Source organism: Lepidochelys olivacea (assembly GCF_965140295.1).
Source record: "Lepidochelys olivacea isolate rLepOli2 genome assembly, chromosome: 8".
Classification (NCBI taxonomy): Eukaryota; Metazoa; Chordata; order Testudines; family Cheloniidae; genus Lepidochelys; species Lepidochelys olivacea.
Genome location: NC_140418.1, coordinates 59631093 through 59647697, shown reverse-complemented (window position 1 = coordinate 59647697; position 16605 = coordinate 59631093). Strand labels below are relative to the sequence as shown.

Here is a 16605-nt window from a genome sequence, read left to right as displayed (position 1 = left end):
GGAACTATCAGCCCCCTACAGGCCAAAGTGGATGCTATCCAAAAGTGGCCTGTCCCAAAGTCAAAGAAACAGGTTCAATCCTTCTTAGGCTTGGCCGGTTATTACAGACGATTTGTACCGCACTACAACCAAATCGCTGCCCCACTGACAGACCTAACCAAAAAGAAACAGCCAAATGCTGTTCAGTGGACCGGAAAGTGTCAGAAGGCCTTTAACAAGCTTAAAGCGACACTCATGTCTGACCCTGTACTAAGGGCCCCAGACTTTGACAAACCGTTCCTAGTAACCACAGATGCATCCGAGCGTGGTGTGGGAGCAGTTTTAATGCAGAAAGGACCTGATCAAGAATTCCACCCTGTAGTGTTTCTCAGCAAAAAACTGTCTGAGAGGGAAAGCAACTGGTCAGTCACTGAAAAAGAATGTTATGCCATTGTCTACGCTCTGGAAAAGCTACGCCCATATGTTTGGGGACGGCGTTTCCACCTGCAAACCGACCATGCTGCACTAAAGTGGCTTCACACCGTCAAAGAAACTAACAAAAAACTTCTTCGGTGGAGTTTAGCTCTCCAAGATTTTGATTTCGACATCCAACACATCTCAGGAGCTTCTAACAAAGTGGCTGATGCACTCTCCCGTGAAAGTTTCCCAGAATCAACTGGTTAAAATCGTCCTTGAGATGTGGAAAATATTGTTAGTCTTTATGTACTTGGTAGTATATTTAGAGATGCATGTGTCTTATTAACTCTGTTTTCCTAGAGCTCCAGGAAGAAATCCCAGCCAGTGTTTCACCCTAGCTGAGATTTGGGGGGCGTGTCATAAATATAAAGGGAAGGGTAAACCCCTTTGAAATCCCTCCTGGCCAGGGGAAAGCTCCTCTCACCTGTAACGGGTTAAGAAGCTAAAGGTAACCTCGCTGGCACCTGACCAAAATGACCAATGAGGAGACAAGATACTTTCAAAAGCTGGGAGGAGGGAGAGAAACAAAGGGTCTGTGTCTGTGTCTGTCTGTAGTCGTCTTGGCCGGGGACAGAACAGGAATGGAGTCTTAGAACTTTTAGTAAGTAATCTAGCTAGGTATGTGTTAGATTATGATTTCTTTAAATGGCTGAGAAAAGAATTGTGCTGAATAGAATAACTATTTCTGTCTGTGTATCTTTTTTGTAACTTAAGGTTTTGCCTAGAGGGGTTCTCTATGTTTTTGAATCTAATTACCCTGTAAGATATATACCATCCTGATTTTACAGGGGGGATTTCTTTATTTCTATTTACTTCTATTTTTTATTAAAAGTCTTCTTGTAAAACACTGAATGCTTTTTCATTGTTCTCAGATCCAAGGGTTTGGGTCTGTGGTCACCTATGCAAATTGGTGAGGCTTTTTATCCAACATTTCCCAGGAAAGGGGGAGTGCAAGTGTTGGGAGGATTGTTCATTGTTCTTAAGATCCAAGGGTCTGGGTCTGTAGTCACCTAGGCAAATTGGTGAGGCTTTTTACCAAACCTTGTCCAGGAAGTGGGGTGCAAGGTTTTGGGAAGTATTTTGGGGGGAAGGACGCGTCCAAACAGCTCTTCCCCAGTAACCAGTATTAGTTTGGTGGTGGTAGCGGCCATTCCAAGGATAACGGGGGTAATATTTGTTACCTTGGGGAAGTTTTGACCTAAGCTGGTAAAGATAAGCTTAGGAGGTTTTTCATGCAGGTCCCCACATCTGTACCCTAGAGTTCAGAGTGGGGGAGGAACCTTGACAACACCTAAGATTAAAATTTGTTTACAAGATATATAATGGCCTAATGAATTATTTTAATGATGATAATTAATTTTTTTTTCTTTTCGTATGTATCCTGAATTGTAAAGTGGTGTATCACTCTATATCACATATGTTGATTGTTTATAACACTCTTTCTTCCCTAAACCCATTATCGAGTGAAATTAAATTACTGAAAGTCTTGATCATTCCCAATCAATTGCAAATTCTGTGGTGGTGTAATTTACTTAACCAGTGCCTTATCTGGATCTCATTTGAACATATTCCTTAATTTTTTTTTAATTGTTCTGCAAAAAGAACCTTCCTAAGAAAAGTTTGCGTAGTATAAAAAATGAATCTCATAGTTGGACTATGCAGAGAAATTAAGTATCTGATGTAGAATTTTTTCAATGTATTCAGAGCTTTTACAGGTATCTTTGCAGACCCAACTTCATCTAAAATCTCTAATGTGCATGTTATAAGCCGTATTCTAATTTTAGTGCCATAATTATATAGAAGAAAAATCAACCCTTGGATCCTAAGTGCTTTGACGTTAGTGAAAGTGCTGCTTATGAGTTTCACAATTAACCTCTGTATATTTGTCATTTATGGAAGCCAGAAGGAAAACTAAATGCATCAAATGAACAAAACTTTGTTCCTTCAATGGATATTTGTTTTAAAACTTAGCTTTTCACAGGAGCCTAAGGGAGCTAGGTACTGAACTCCTATTGAAATTCAAGTAACTAATTTACTCAGTCTCCTTTGAAAATCTCAACCTAAATGTCTCTTTACCATCTATGTGTATATATACATTGGGCTCAATTTAATTCCTTTGACTTCAGTGGAGTTACTTCTGATTTACACCACCACAGGTGGGAGGGATACTAATGCCATTGTATTTAGATCAGATTGTGTGTTTCTTTTTGAATGTTTTGGGGACAATGATTTCTCTGTATAGTGTCCGGGAGGCAGGAAGCACAATACAGGGAAAAGGCAAAAGAAATTTGCATGTTTTTTTGTGTGCAGCTAGAGAGCATTTAATATCACTGAACAGTAGAGCATGCCTATATTGTGGTAAAAAAGTTAAGCACAAAAAATGGCAGCCATACATTTCCCAAAAGAGCAAAGTAGTAAAAAATGAACATATGCACAAAGAATTTGCAGAAGATTATTTGTTAACCACCACATTATCATTCGATCTATCCTACAAAAGCTATAGCAGAGGATTATGATATTCCAGAATGTCAAAAGAGAGTATGAGGGCCAATTTCTGTAAGAGTTACACCCATGGAAATCTGAAGTCAGTAGAGGCACTCCATTTTCAAATGTGTAATTCTAGACAGTGTAAACGCACATAAATAAAAATTGTATAACAGTAAAATAACCATAAACAATACTTCTGGAATATATTTCTTCCTTGCCAAGTGTTAGTCATAAAAAAAGGATGTTATACAGAATAAGTAATTTGCAAACAGTGTAGAATATGGGCGAGATCCGAAGCTGGTATAAATCAACATAGCTACATTGAAATCACCAAAGCTAAGATGATTAACTACAGCTGAGGATTTGCCCCTGTATATTTTAATCACACAAATCTATACACTATACCAGACAGAGTATTTAGATATCCTCATGTATCCATCCATTGTTATAAGAAATGGAACGAGCCTGGAGAGGGAGAATAGTGTTATGGAAAAGGCATTGGTTTGAGACTCAGGAGATCTGTCTTCAGTTCAATTCCTATATAACCTTGGACAAGACAGTCAAATTCATTCTCTTGGGGTGTAAACTCTTCTGGACAGGGCCTGTTCCTTACTATGTGTACATACAAAACCTAGCACAATGCCCCCCCCCCCCCACTATCAGTGGGGAACTAATTTAATACAAATAATGAGAGATGGAAAAATGTATATAACCAAACACTGTCGCCAATGCCTTACAGAAATATTAAAGATAAATTTTACCAGAGTGTGCTTCCTTTATGATTTATATGGAAAGTGCCTATCATCATCATCATCTCCTGTGCTCTTGATGCAGATTTATGTTTTATTTCCTCCAACAGCATTTTTCTGGTCCTTCCTTCCTTCCAAATTTGTGTATTTTTTCCCTTCTATCGATTCCTAAGCCAGGGTGGTTATTTGATGTGGGCCCACTTTCAAGAGATTTCCCAGTCTCTGCTAGAAACCTACATGCTTTTATGTAATAAGACTGAGTCCAGAAAGGAGAAGAGTTAGATTTCTACCATACAGAATTTTTCTTTTGTTCTAGCCAATCCTGTTAGTCAGGTCCATGAAGGCAGACACACTGTATTAATGCAGGGCCCCATAGATTTAAATTAGACTTTCCACAGGCATAAGGTCTGTCCAGGGACACCCAATTGCAGATGCTGGGCCTTAGTAATCTATTGGTGCTGAACTTTAGATAAAGTGACTATAAAGTTACTGTATTTATCTTGCTTTATAATATTTCTCCTTTTTGGTATTGGGACTGATATTTTTCTATAGATAAACTTTAAAATCGAAGAGTCTAGCACTAGTGCCAGGGATTCAGCTATACCTGCAGATATGTGCTCATTCCACCTCTGCTGGGAACCCAAGAGTGCACAATATTCAGTGTATTGTACAAATGTGGGAAATGATTCAAAAGATTGTTGTATTAGGTTACAGAAAGAAATCCATAGCTTTTCAGTGCATTTGAAGTTTAATAACTTACACATCTTTAAAACAAAAACATTTAAAATAGGCAAGATTAAAAAGCATGAACTCTACAAAAATTTCCTAAATGAATCTCAGCAATATTGCTAGTTTTGCTTCATGAGTGTTTGCCTTGCAAAACGTGAATTTTTTTCATCTTGCATACATATGATCAATGCTGATATTTCACAATATTGGTTAAAAAGAATTTTCATATTTGCAGTTGGTCAGTAATAGAAATCTGGATAATAGATCCCCACTTCTAGCAGATGACAATGGGGAAAAAAATATTTTTGTGATGTCAAGACTTCATAGAAGAGCTGGATCTGGCTGAGCAATTTTGGCGTAGTGTTGGAACCTCTACCTCAGAAATTAAGATGAGCAACATTTTTATCATGATTTTTACATGCCACATCTTGAAATTAATATCACACTTCAGACAGTGTAGAATGAAGGCATAGACCAGAATTATGAGCAAGGCTGACTTGGCTGTTTCAGAATGGACTGGATGGACATCTTCTTGATTATCAGTCCAAACTGCCACTGACTGTAAATGGCCCTTCCCACAACGCTTCCATTTTAGGGGCCTGGAGCGCCTTTAAGATCATGACCTGGTCCCCCTACTTTGAAGGAACACTCTCTGGCATGTTTATCGTACCAGGCTTTTTGCTCTTTCTGAGCATCCTGTAGGTTTTCTTTAGCAAGGGCTAGAGAGATTCGGAGAGTGTTTTGTAGGTTGGTTACAAAGTCCAGAATGCTAGTTCCTGGAGAAGGTGTAAATCCCTCCCATTGTTGCTTCACCAACTGTAATGGCCCCTTAATCTCACGGCCATATATAAATTCAAATGGTGAAAACCCTAAACTGGGATGTGGTACAGCTCTGTAGGCAAAGAGCAACTGCTGCAACACTAAGTCCCAATCATTGGAGTGCTCATTTACGAATTTATGTATCATGGTCCCCAAAGTTCCATTAAACTTCTCCACCATGCCATTTGTTTGATGGTGGTAAGGAGTGGCAACCAAGTGATTTACCCCATGAGCTTCCCAAAGGCTTTCCATAGTTCCTGCCAGGAAATTAGTTCCTGCATCTGTGAGGATGCTACAAAATCATGCATCGATGTCTTGTCCACAAACCCAGGGTTTTTGAACATCATTATTAGTGCCATAGCATAGTTGCAAAAGAAGAAAATTAAATTAATAAAATAAGGAAATAATATTGAATTTAAAAAAATAGATGACTTTGGACTGTATCATGTACTTTTATTTTCTCTCTGGCTGATCATCTTTCTTCTAAGCTCACCCTACATTGAATGAATGGCACAGACCTGTTCAGCAAATAGAGAGTCTGTGGCATGCATATAATACAGCTGGGCATATTTGGCACAATTATGCTTCAGCATTTTGCTGTTAGGTAACCAGCCAGTAACCAGTTTTTTGGGGAGTGGTAGAAACCTATAGTTACTTTGTACAGAAGAAGGAGTGAACAGTTTTCATGGACTTTCACAATAGCTTAGCTCATGTGTTTCCATTATAGTTTCAGTTCTCTGAACCAGAGTTACTAAATCTTTTCTCACTTGCAAACCAACCAACTCAAAGCTGTCATCCTTTGCTACAAGAGACTTGGCCCTGAACTTTAGAGAACTCCATCCAATAGCTGACCTATCATTTGGACTGAAAATAAGTGGGCATGTAGTTGGTAGCACCTGCTACTAATTCTTTACTACTTGATAGCACCAAAACAGGCTGCTGTTTTTGGCTCTTTAACAGCAGAGGAAGAGGAAGGGATAGGCATCTAATACTTCCAGTGTTTGTATGCAAGGCATAATTGGTTTTCTTGAGTAGGAGCCAGCACTGATGCTCTGCTGTTCTGGAGGAAAGTGTTATTTTGATGAATGGTACCCCCACTGACTTTGGAACACAGGCTTTACCATATTAGGAAGATCATTAAGACTGCCTGGTCTACTGTTAGTGTTCTGCCTCTGGCAGTGGACAAAGCCTGATATTTCATATGTCAGAGGAAGAATAATGCATATGCAGTATAAAAAGTGGTTAGAGAGCTGGAGAGATTGTAGTAGAAACAATGATTACAAGATTATATTATATATATTTAAACTTGGCTAAGCAATAACTAAGCAGGGACATGACAATACTTGCAGGGTGTAAAACACCAGGGAAGAAGAAGAATTATGTGGCATAATAATACAATTAAGAAAGAGAAAAATAGGCATAATTCCAGGAAAAAAGAAGCTTCTTGTGAGTGCTATCTGGTATCCCATGGAATGGATCACAGTCAAGCTGGGTTCCCACAGGAATTGGTCCTGGGACCAGTTCTCTTCAATATCTTCATAAATGATTTAGATAATGGCACAGAGAGTACACTTATAAAGTTTTGAGAACAATACCAAGCTGGGAGGGTTGAGAGTACTTTGGAGGATAGGATTAAAATGCAAAATGATCTGGACAAACTGGAGAAATGGTCTGAAGTAAACAGGATGAAATTCAATGAGGACAAATGCAAAGTACTCCCCTTAGGAAGGAACAATCAATTGCACACACACAAAATGACTGCCTAGGAAGGAGTACTGTGGAAAGGGATCTGGGGGTTTTAGTGAATCACATGATATGAGTCAACAGAGTGTAACACTGTTGCAAAAAATGTGATCATTATCCTGGGATGTATTAGCAGGAGTGTTGCAAGCAAGGAATAAGAAGTAATTCTTCTGCTCTACTCCATGCTGATAAGGCCTCAGTTGGAGCATTTTGTCCAGGTCTGGGTGTCATATTTCAGGAAAGATGCGAACAAATTGGAGAAAATCCAGAGGAGAGTAACAAAAATGCTCAAATGTCTTCAAAACATAACCTATGATGGAAGCTTGGAAAAAAATGTGTTTGTTTAGTCTGGAGAAGAGAAGACTCACAGGGGGACATGCTAACAATTTTCGTGTACATAAAAGGTTTTTACAAGGAGGATGGAGGAAAATTGTTCTTTTTAACCTTTGAGGATAGAACAAGAAGCAATGGGCTTAAAGTGCAGCAAGGGCAGTTTAAGTTGGACATTAGGAAAAATCCCTGAAAAATCCTAACTGTCGGGGTAGTTAAGCACTGAAATAAATAGTTAGGGAGGTTGTAGAATCTCCATCTTTGGAGGTTTATAAGAGTAGGTTACATAAACACCTGTAGAATGGTCTGGGTAATACTTAGTCCTGCCTTGAATTCAGGGGACTGGACTTGATGACCTCTTGAGGTTCCTTCCAGTCCTACATTTCTATAATTCTATAACCTCTGAGGTTTGTGGAAGCGCCATCACTTGACATACTAGAAATGAGTTAAGTATAGTCCTTAGTAGATGAAAAATAGGAACAACCCTTAGTAGTAAGATGGACAGAATGAACTAATCCATCATCTTTTATGATTCAACAGTAGCCATGTGTGTTTTTTGTAAAGGGTAGGGAATTCTTCCTGAACTTTTTTGGCCCTTAAATGTCATATTTGACAGTACATATCGTAGCATTTATATCTACAAATATTATGGGTCTGTGATCTCAGTTTCTCTTTCTTTGTAGAGAGGGGGTACTTCCTCAGCCCACTCCAAACCAATCTTGCCTCTGCTGGTTGAATAAAGTCTCAGACAGCAACATCCCTCCTTCTGGGGTTTGGTTTCATATCAACACAAAATATCTCAAACAGGAGGTTTGGGATCTCTCAGGATTCCTTCTTGCCAACTCAGTCAATTCCAGACTCTTAAGTCTCACCTCAGGCTTCCCCATGTAGAGGTTCCTAAGCAGCTCCTGCTACTCATCAACTAGGAATTATTGCTGGTCCTTCCTCAGGCCACATGTCCAGGACAGCACACTTCTGCTTGTTGAGAATAGGTTGCCACTGATATCTCCCAGAAGGGCTGGCTCTGAGTCAACCAGGTCTGTGCTCTCTGTTCTCCAAATACTACAGTTTAGGAGGGGAGCCAGGCAGAGATCAGAGTTGGGTGTTGAACCCTTTACTAGCCCAAGATCAACCTGTGACAGGGACACAAAACTGTCCAGCCATTTTTAAAATTCAACTTACAACTTTAGTCCCCTGACCTTCTATAGCAAAGACTGCCCCAAAGGCTGATTACCTGCTGTGTGAAAAAAATATTTCAATTTAGTTGTTTTAAATCTACCGGTCATTAAATTTATGGAACAATCCCCTTGTTTGTGTATTATATGTAAAAAAGAAGTACAAGACCCCATTAGTGGTGGAACTGCTAGTAGAGATAATAAAACCGAAGAAATTTTATATTATGTTAGAAGACTAACACAATACCTGGATGTATAAAGAGAGGACTTTTAAGAAAGAGAAAGGAGGTGATATTGTCTCTGAATCTGGCATCTGTGAGCCCAACTGGAATACATATTCTGGTGTTGATATTTAAAAAAAAAAAATTGGACATGGTTCAGAAAAGAGCTACAAAAATGATTTGTAGTCTGGAAAACATGCCTTTAAAATGAGACTCTAAAGGACCTTAATTTCATTTATCTTGGAGAAGATTAAGAGGCAACTCAATCATGGTCTTTAATTATTTACATGGAGAAAAGACATCTGACACTAGAGGTCTCTTTAATCTAGTTGACGAGGGCATTATGAAATCCAAGGGTTTGAAGTTGAAATCAGTGAAGTTCAAACTGTAAATAAAATATAAGTTAACACTAAAAGTAATTACTCATACTAATAGATTATTAAGAAATTTGGTAAATTCTTTATTGGTTGGTGTCTTTAAATCAGGCTTGTCTGTCTTTCTAACCAACATGCCCTTGTTCAACCACAAGTTGTTGTTATAGATGTAGGAATCATTGGGTAACATTCTATGGTCTATGTTATGAGGGAAGTCATGATAATCAGACTAGATTATCATAATGATCTCTTCCAGCCAAAAAATCTATGACACTGAAAATCCAAGGAGAAGTGCCAACTATCTCGTATAATGTTTTCCCCTTTTTCTTTATTCTCCATGTGTTTGAAACTCAGTTTTGACACAGATCATTAGCCGGACAGTAAGTTTGTAAGAAAAGACTCCAGAAAGATATAAAATGTATTTTATATGAATATTTAATTAAAAGCTTGCATTTTAATCTTGCTGTCAAAGCATCTTTATCTTGATGGTACGTCCAGGTGCTATAACTGAGGTAGCTTTTTTGGATATGTTGAAATGAAAGCACCCAGTATACTGACAATCACAAAATATGTAATGTTTTCTTCCACAGTTCTTCTTCATTAAGTTATTGATTAAATCAGGTTATTGATTAAATCAAGTTAATATATAACCAGCTTTGTCCAAGCACAAGACAGTGGTATGTAGTATTTGGGTATTCAGTTGTTCAATAGCTAGGGCTTACTTCTGTAAGAGAAGAATGTTTTGTTAATTTATTTTGGTATTAACTTAAAGGGAAACAAAATCCATTTCAATAGAATCATAGAATCATAGAATATCAGGGTTGGAAGGGACCTCAGGTGGTCATCTAGTCCAACCCCCTGCTCAAAGCAGGACCAATCCCCAAATAAATCATCCCAGCCAGGGCTTTGTCAAGCCTGACCGTAAAAATATCTAAGGAAGGAGATTCCACCACCTCCCTAGGTAACGCATTCCAGTGTTTCACCACCCTCCTAGTGAAAAAGTTTTTCCTAATATCCAACCTAAACCTCCCCCACTGCAACTTGAGACCATTACACCTTGTTCTGTCATCAGCTACCACTGAGAACAGTCTAGATCCATCCTCTTTGAAACCCCCCCTTTTAGGTAGTTGAAAGCAGCTATCAAATCCTCCCCTCCCCCCCATTCTTCTCTTCCACAGACTAAAATAGTGCAGGAGCAGTTGAGATTTGTGACAGTACATGTTGTCACAGCCTCATGTCTGCTTCAGAGTAGAGTACATTTGTGGGAGACAATCTTTTTAAAAAAGTAAAAAAAGGGTTTAAGTGATTTCTAAACTATGGTCCATGGACCACTGGTGCTGTGCAGACTCTTTGCTGATAGAGAAGTTTGTGACTCCAAATAATATGACAAATAGAAAATAAAGTGCTATTTATCACATGACCTATCCCAGCCATTCTAACTAGTTAGCCATTTGCATTGCATTGTGTATTACAGCCCACAATCTTTATTCTTGTCTTGCATTCTGGATTTTTTGTATTCTCAAAATATATGTCATCTCTTTATTTAGCTGGGACTTTCTGTAGGGTTTTTCAAGCACTCTAAAAATGAATTTTTGCTTTTACGTGATATCATTTCAAAAGGGGGGAGGGACATATCCATCCAAGTGACAATCCTTTTACCCTAAAAAGCAGCCCATATGTTATATCACTGTAGTAGCCAGAAACCAGGCCATGACTTTACTCTGAAGCAAAAACCAAACCAAAACAAAACCAAAACAAAGCACTTCATAAAGGCAAAGCTACTGCAGACATTGAGAAATAAAAATAGTCCCTTGATTAGATTTTGAGGACAACATGTCCTTTTGCTAATAACTCTCTGCTACATCTTAATTGGTAAGTAAATCAATAAAAGATGTGTTTATTACTGCTTAATTGACTTGCTTGCTTTCATTGCAATCACTGATTTATTTTGAAATGGGGGATGGGTGCATGTTGCATTTGGTCTTTGAATTTATTTAGCTTCATCTTTACATAGAAAAGTGCATTCTGTTTCCGAGAATCTTATCTGCTTGAAGAATATGTTTCAAAATCAGGGTCAAAAGCACCAGAAACTTCAGCAAGGTCTCTGCTTGGCCAAATGGAGGCTGACAATGTCTTTCTAATGCCTTTAAAGTAGTGAGCTAAAGTAGACAGGGAGATTATTGTGCAAAAGAAATTGTGCTCTTAAAAATGATATTTTTAATTTCCTTTACAAAGTGCTAACAAAAAACCCTTATTTTATGTTGAACCTTGTATAATTCTGAATTTATATTCAGTGCCTAACAAAATCAAGTTGTTCTGGAGTTATGGTCACATCACAGGCTGAACAAAAGCAACAGGAACTGGTGCATCCTAAGTGGCTTATTTATTTCTTCTCCAGATGACAATTTTGTTATGGAGTATTCCCTCCATTTCTAATAAATAATACTTGTTGCTTGTTCCATGTGTATATAATCCATGACAGAGTATCACAAGCAAGGCTTGTTGTAATACATTGCCCCTAGCTAGGGAACAGAGCGGTGTACTTTGCAAATGAAAACATTTGTCTGAATGATGCATTTCTGAATGAGGATTGTTTTATTTTGCAGAGAGTTTGGCCGCTGGAAAGTAAACAATCTAGCAGTTGAAAGAAGAAATTTCCTCGGCTCCCCACTGCCTCTCGCACCAGAATTCTTTCGCAACATAAGACTACTAGGACGTCGCCCAACCCTTCAGCAAATCACAGAGAACCTTATCAAGAAATATGGGACACATTTCCTACTGTCAGCTACCTTGGGAGGTATGGTCAGTGATAGGAAACAGCTTTGTTATGCATACAGCGCCATTATAAAAATAACCACAAACGGTCAGAGTGCGTATAAATTACTACTTTTATATTATCAATACCATTAACATCAAATCCTTCAATTAACTTTTCTAGCTGAGAACATAGGGCCTGACTGAAGATCTGAGGTCTCTGTCTTGTTAATGCTTAACCATCATTTTGTTCAACTTATGTTCGATCAACCAATACAAAACCGTTTTACTGATTTATTTGGACATTTTTAAACATTTTGCAGAAATTCAAAGGCATGACATTTTGCATTTTTAGTCAAAATAGTTCTATTTGCAAGTGAATAACATGAACATTTCCAATTTTTCAGTTATGAAATTTGGAAATTGGACTAAAACAATTGGCCTACAGAACAACGAAGTTCCTCATTGCATCCATGCTGAACTCAGTTATGATACTGGCTCAGTTACGATACTTTGATACCTGGCAAAATACTGGACCAAATGATTAAACAATAAGTTTTTAAGAACCTAAAGGGTACTAGGATTATAAGGAATAGCCAACATAAATTTGTCAAGAACAAATTATGTCAAACCAACCTAATTTCCTTCTTTGACAGGGTAATTGGCCTACTGGATAGTGGGGAAGCTGTAGACCTGTTATAGCTTGATTTAGTAAGGCCTTTGAAAACAGTCCCACGTGACTCATAAGCAAACTAGGGAAATGTGGTCTAGATGAAATTACTATAAGGTGGATGCACAACTGGTTGAAAGACTTTATTCATGAAGTAATTATCACTGTTCCTTGTCAAACTTGTAGGGTGTATCTAATGGGATTGCACAAGGGTTAGTCCTAGGTACTACAGTACTCAATATTTTGATTGGTGTCTTGGATAATGGAGTGGAGAGTATACTTATAAAATTTGCAGATAACGCCAAGCTTGGAGGGTTTGCATATCCATTGGAGGACAGGATTAGAATTCAAAATGACTTTGACAAATTGGGGAATTGGTCTGAATTCAACAAGATGAAACTCAATAAAGACAAGTGCAAAGTACTTCATTTAGGAAGGAAAAATGAAATATACAACTACAAAAATGGGGACTAATTGATTAGGAGGTAGTACTTCTGGAAAGGATCAGTGGGTTATAGTGGATAACAAATTGAATGAGTCAACAATGTGATGCAGTTGCAAAAAAGGCTATCGTAATTCTGGGGTGTATTAACAGCAGTGATGTATATAAGACATGGGGAGATAATTGTCCTTTTCTGGTGGCATTGGTGAGGCCTCAGCTAGAGTAGCGTGTCCAGTTCTCGGTGCCACACTTTAGGAAAGGTGTGGCTAGATTGCAGAGTCCAGAGATAAACACCAAAAATGATAAAAAGGTTTAGAAAACCTGACCTAAGAGGAAAGATTAAAAAAAACAAAAACTGAGCATGTTTAGTCTTGTGAAAAGGAGCTTGATGGGGGACATGATAAGTGTTCAAATATGTTGACGACTGTGGTAAATTGTTTTCCATATCCACTGATTGTAGAACAAGAACTAATGGGTTTAATCTGCAGCAAGGTAGATTTAGGTGAGATATTAGGAAACACTTTAAGGGTATTTAAGCACTGGAATAGGCTTGCAACAGAGGCTGCGGAATCCCCATCATTGGAGATTTTTAAGCACACATTGGACAAACACCTGCCAGGGATTGTCTTGGTTTACTTGGTCCTGACTCAGCTCAGAGCACTGGACTTGTTGACCTCTCAAGGTCTTTTCCACACCTTGATTTCTATTATTGTGTTCTGGGTCAGGTCTTTGCAAAGAAAAAGCATTTGGTATCCAAGGCAGGAGAACAAGCCATCATGTTGCCCCAACATATGTTTCATGAGGCCCATAACTGACTCTCCATTGATAAGACACTTCTTCCTTCACTGCAGGCAATTGTGGTGATGGGAAAAAATAGAGCCCCCAGGTCCACCCTGTCTAAGACACTGGGGGTTCTTTCTGAGTTCTCTGCTCTTTGCCATCCTTCTATCTCAGGAAGGCTGCTCCACAATATTTAGTCTTTAAGCAAAATTATATTTTGCTGTGACTATTAGAGTCCCTACTACAACTCGTTCAAATATTGGGCCCAATTATAGTAGCTGAAAGATGCAGCATCAACAGAAGGCAGTCCATCAACAAATGGATATCCAGCTAGGAAACCTTTTAAAGCTACTTTGCTGTAGATTCTGCATACTATTGCTCCATCTTCCTGAGAATCAGGCTACAGTTAGTCTGTTAAATTATTTTTTTTCAAAACAGGCCAGAAATGTACTTAAACCTGATCCCATTAACAATAAGGGAAGCTGTGTATCTAAATCCCTATGTCATGTTTTGGAAAATGATGGTTCAATGTGTAACTAGGATCCAGTTTCACAACAGATTGAAGAACTCTAGGATAGGGGCTGTTGGAGGGTCCAAGTCCAGCTGCATTGCTCAGTGGTGAGAGTCTGTGTGGCTAGCGGTAGGGAAACTCAGGACCTTCTGCTCCACCAGGGCTCTGTGACCACCAGGTTCCAACCCGGGGCCCTGTGACTAGCAGGTTGGATATATGGCCTGCCAGGTAGACACCACTAAACCTGCTCCCTGAGTCACCTCATACCATGGCCTCTACCTTTCCAAAGTCACAACAAAGCTAGGCTTGGGGACTCTTAGGTTCTCACTGACTGTGGGCTGGAGGCTCTTCTCCTTCAATCATGGCCCACCATTCCTGGTCTCCAGGAGCTCTGAAAGCTCAGCAGCAGGGTCTGGTCCAGGCAGTGAGGAGCTCCTATGGCCTCTCTGCAGGTGCTAACAGCATAGGACTACACCCTTGCTCTGTCCATCATGACTGAACGGGGTGCCTCCCTTTTAAGATCTGCCTCCAATGTGAGTATGCCCAGCAGGTGCAGCTGGGTAGGGCCTTCTAGGCCCAATGCAGCTCGTTAACCCTTGGCTCTCCCATGTGGAGCTTATACACTCCATCATGGAGGCCTAGTGTTAACTACAGAGTACACCTGTACCCCAATATAATGCAACCCGATATAACACAAATTTGGATATAACGTGGTAAAGCAGCACTCTAGGGGGTACTTGTGGCACCTTAGAGACTAACCAATTTATTTGAGCATGAGCTTTCGTGAGCTACAGCTCACTTCCTCGGATGCATATCGTGGAAACTGCAGAAGACATTATATACACACAGATTATATTATATATATTATATATATATATATACACATTATATAGTGTATATAATATCTTCTGCAGTTTCCACGATATGCATCCGAGGAAGTGAGTTGTAGCTCATGAAAGCTCATGCTCAAATAAATTGGTTAGTCTCTAAGGTGCCACAAGTACTCCTTTTCTTTTTGCGAATACAGACTAACACGGCTGTTACTCGGAAACTCTAGGGGGTGGGGCTGTGTGCTCCGGCAGATCAGCGCATCAGCGTGTCTGGTTCCAACATGCCGCTCTGAGCGGCGTGTTAAGGGTGCCGAGCCAGGGCCGAGGGGTTGGATAAGGGGCAGAGGGTCTCGGGGGGGCTGGGGGTGGTCAGGGGACAGGGAGCAGGGAGGGTTGGATGGTTCAGAGGTTTTGGGAGCAGGCCGGTCAGGTGACAGAGGCGTTGGATAGGGTGTGGGAGTCCCGGGGGGCCTGTCAGGGGGTGGGGATGTGGATAGGGGTCGGGGAAGTCAGAGGACAGGGAGCTGGAGGTGGGGGGTTGGATGGTTCGGGGGTTCTGAGGGGTCAGTCAGGGGGCGGGAAGTGACTATTAACAGAAATGCTTGAGGCCAAAGCAAGTTCAATATAACGCGGTAAGATTTTTTTTGGCTCCTGAGGACTGCGTTATACCAGGGTAGAGGTGTATAAATTGTTCTGCATAAAAGAGAATTAGCACACAGATTACCCAACCAGACATTACAAAATGAAATGACATTTTAGAGGTGCAGTTTTATTCCTTGGTGGGTGATTATATTAAAGATATTTCCAGTGATTTGAGTATTATTCTTGCAGGGCAATCTTGTCAAAAGCCCTTATTCACCTGAGGAATGGTTTTCTTTAATATATTTCATAACTGAATTCCAACTATATATTAATAAAATGACAGTAACCCTATTCTCCTTTGGCTGATATCTGAGTTCCATAACAAGTGAAATGTGATCTTGGAAAAGAGCATTTCAGAAGTATGTTGAATTTCTGTGCCACCTTAATAATTTAAAACAAAACATTAAATTATATCATCATTTTAAGAAATAGTACTTCTGTGGCAAATACATCCTAATTTAATTGAAATCTAAGAACAAATTGTACATGTGTTGATCAGCAATCTGTTACTGGCACTTCATTTGATACAAAACTTCCAGGATTGCTGGTAATTTCCCATAGCAAAGTGTGAGCTCTCCAGGACAGGGACAGTACTTAGACACTAGAGGTGACATCCTGACTTCATTGAATGCAGTCGTAAAATGTCCATTGATGTAAATGTGGTTAGGAGGACCCTACATATTTGATAATTATTACAAAAAATTATACAGCACTGAAATCCAGATCCTGCAAATCGTCCTTGTGGGGGACCATTGTTTCCTTCTATTGGAGTTCTACATCTGGAAGCTTTTCAGATTGGGGAAAATATAATTTTTTGATAATGACTGTTGAACCCTGGGTCACATACCAGAATTCTGCTATTACAGAGTAAAAATGATAGGGTTCGATCCATC

At 39.4% G+C, this 16605-nt stretch overlaps 1 protein-coding gene across 4 annotated transcripts in view; it reads left to right on the top strand.

Moving 5' to 3' along the window:
* BRINP3 (BMP/retinoic acid inducible neural specific 3) overlaps nucleotides 1-16605 on the top strand; it is a 302255-nt gene that overhangs the window by 152872 nt on the left and 132778 nt on the right. For all 4 annotated transcript variants that reach the window (XM_084637560.1, XM_084637563.1, XM_084637562.1 and 1 more), the window contains exon 3: nucleotides 11690-11880. In XM_084637560.1, the coding sequence (XP_084493686.1) occupies nucleotides 11690-11880 (191 nt within the window). The remainder of the gene's footprint in view (nucleotides 1-11689; nucleotides 11881-16605) is intronic.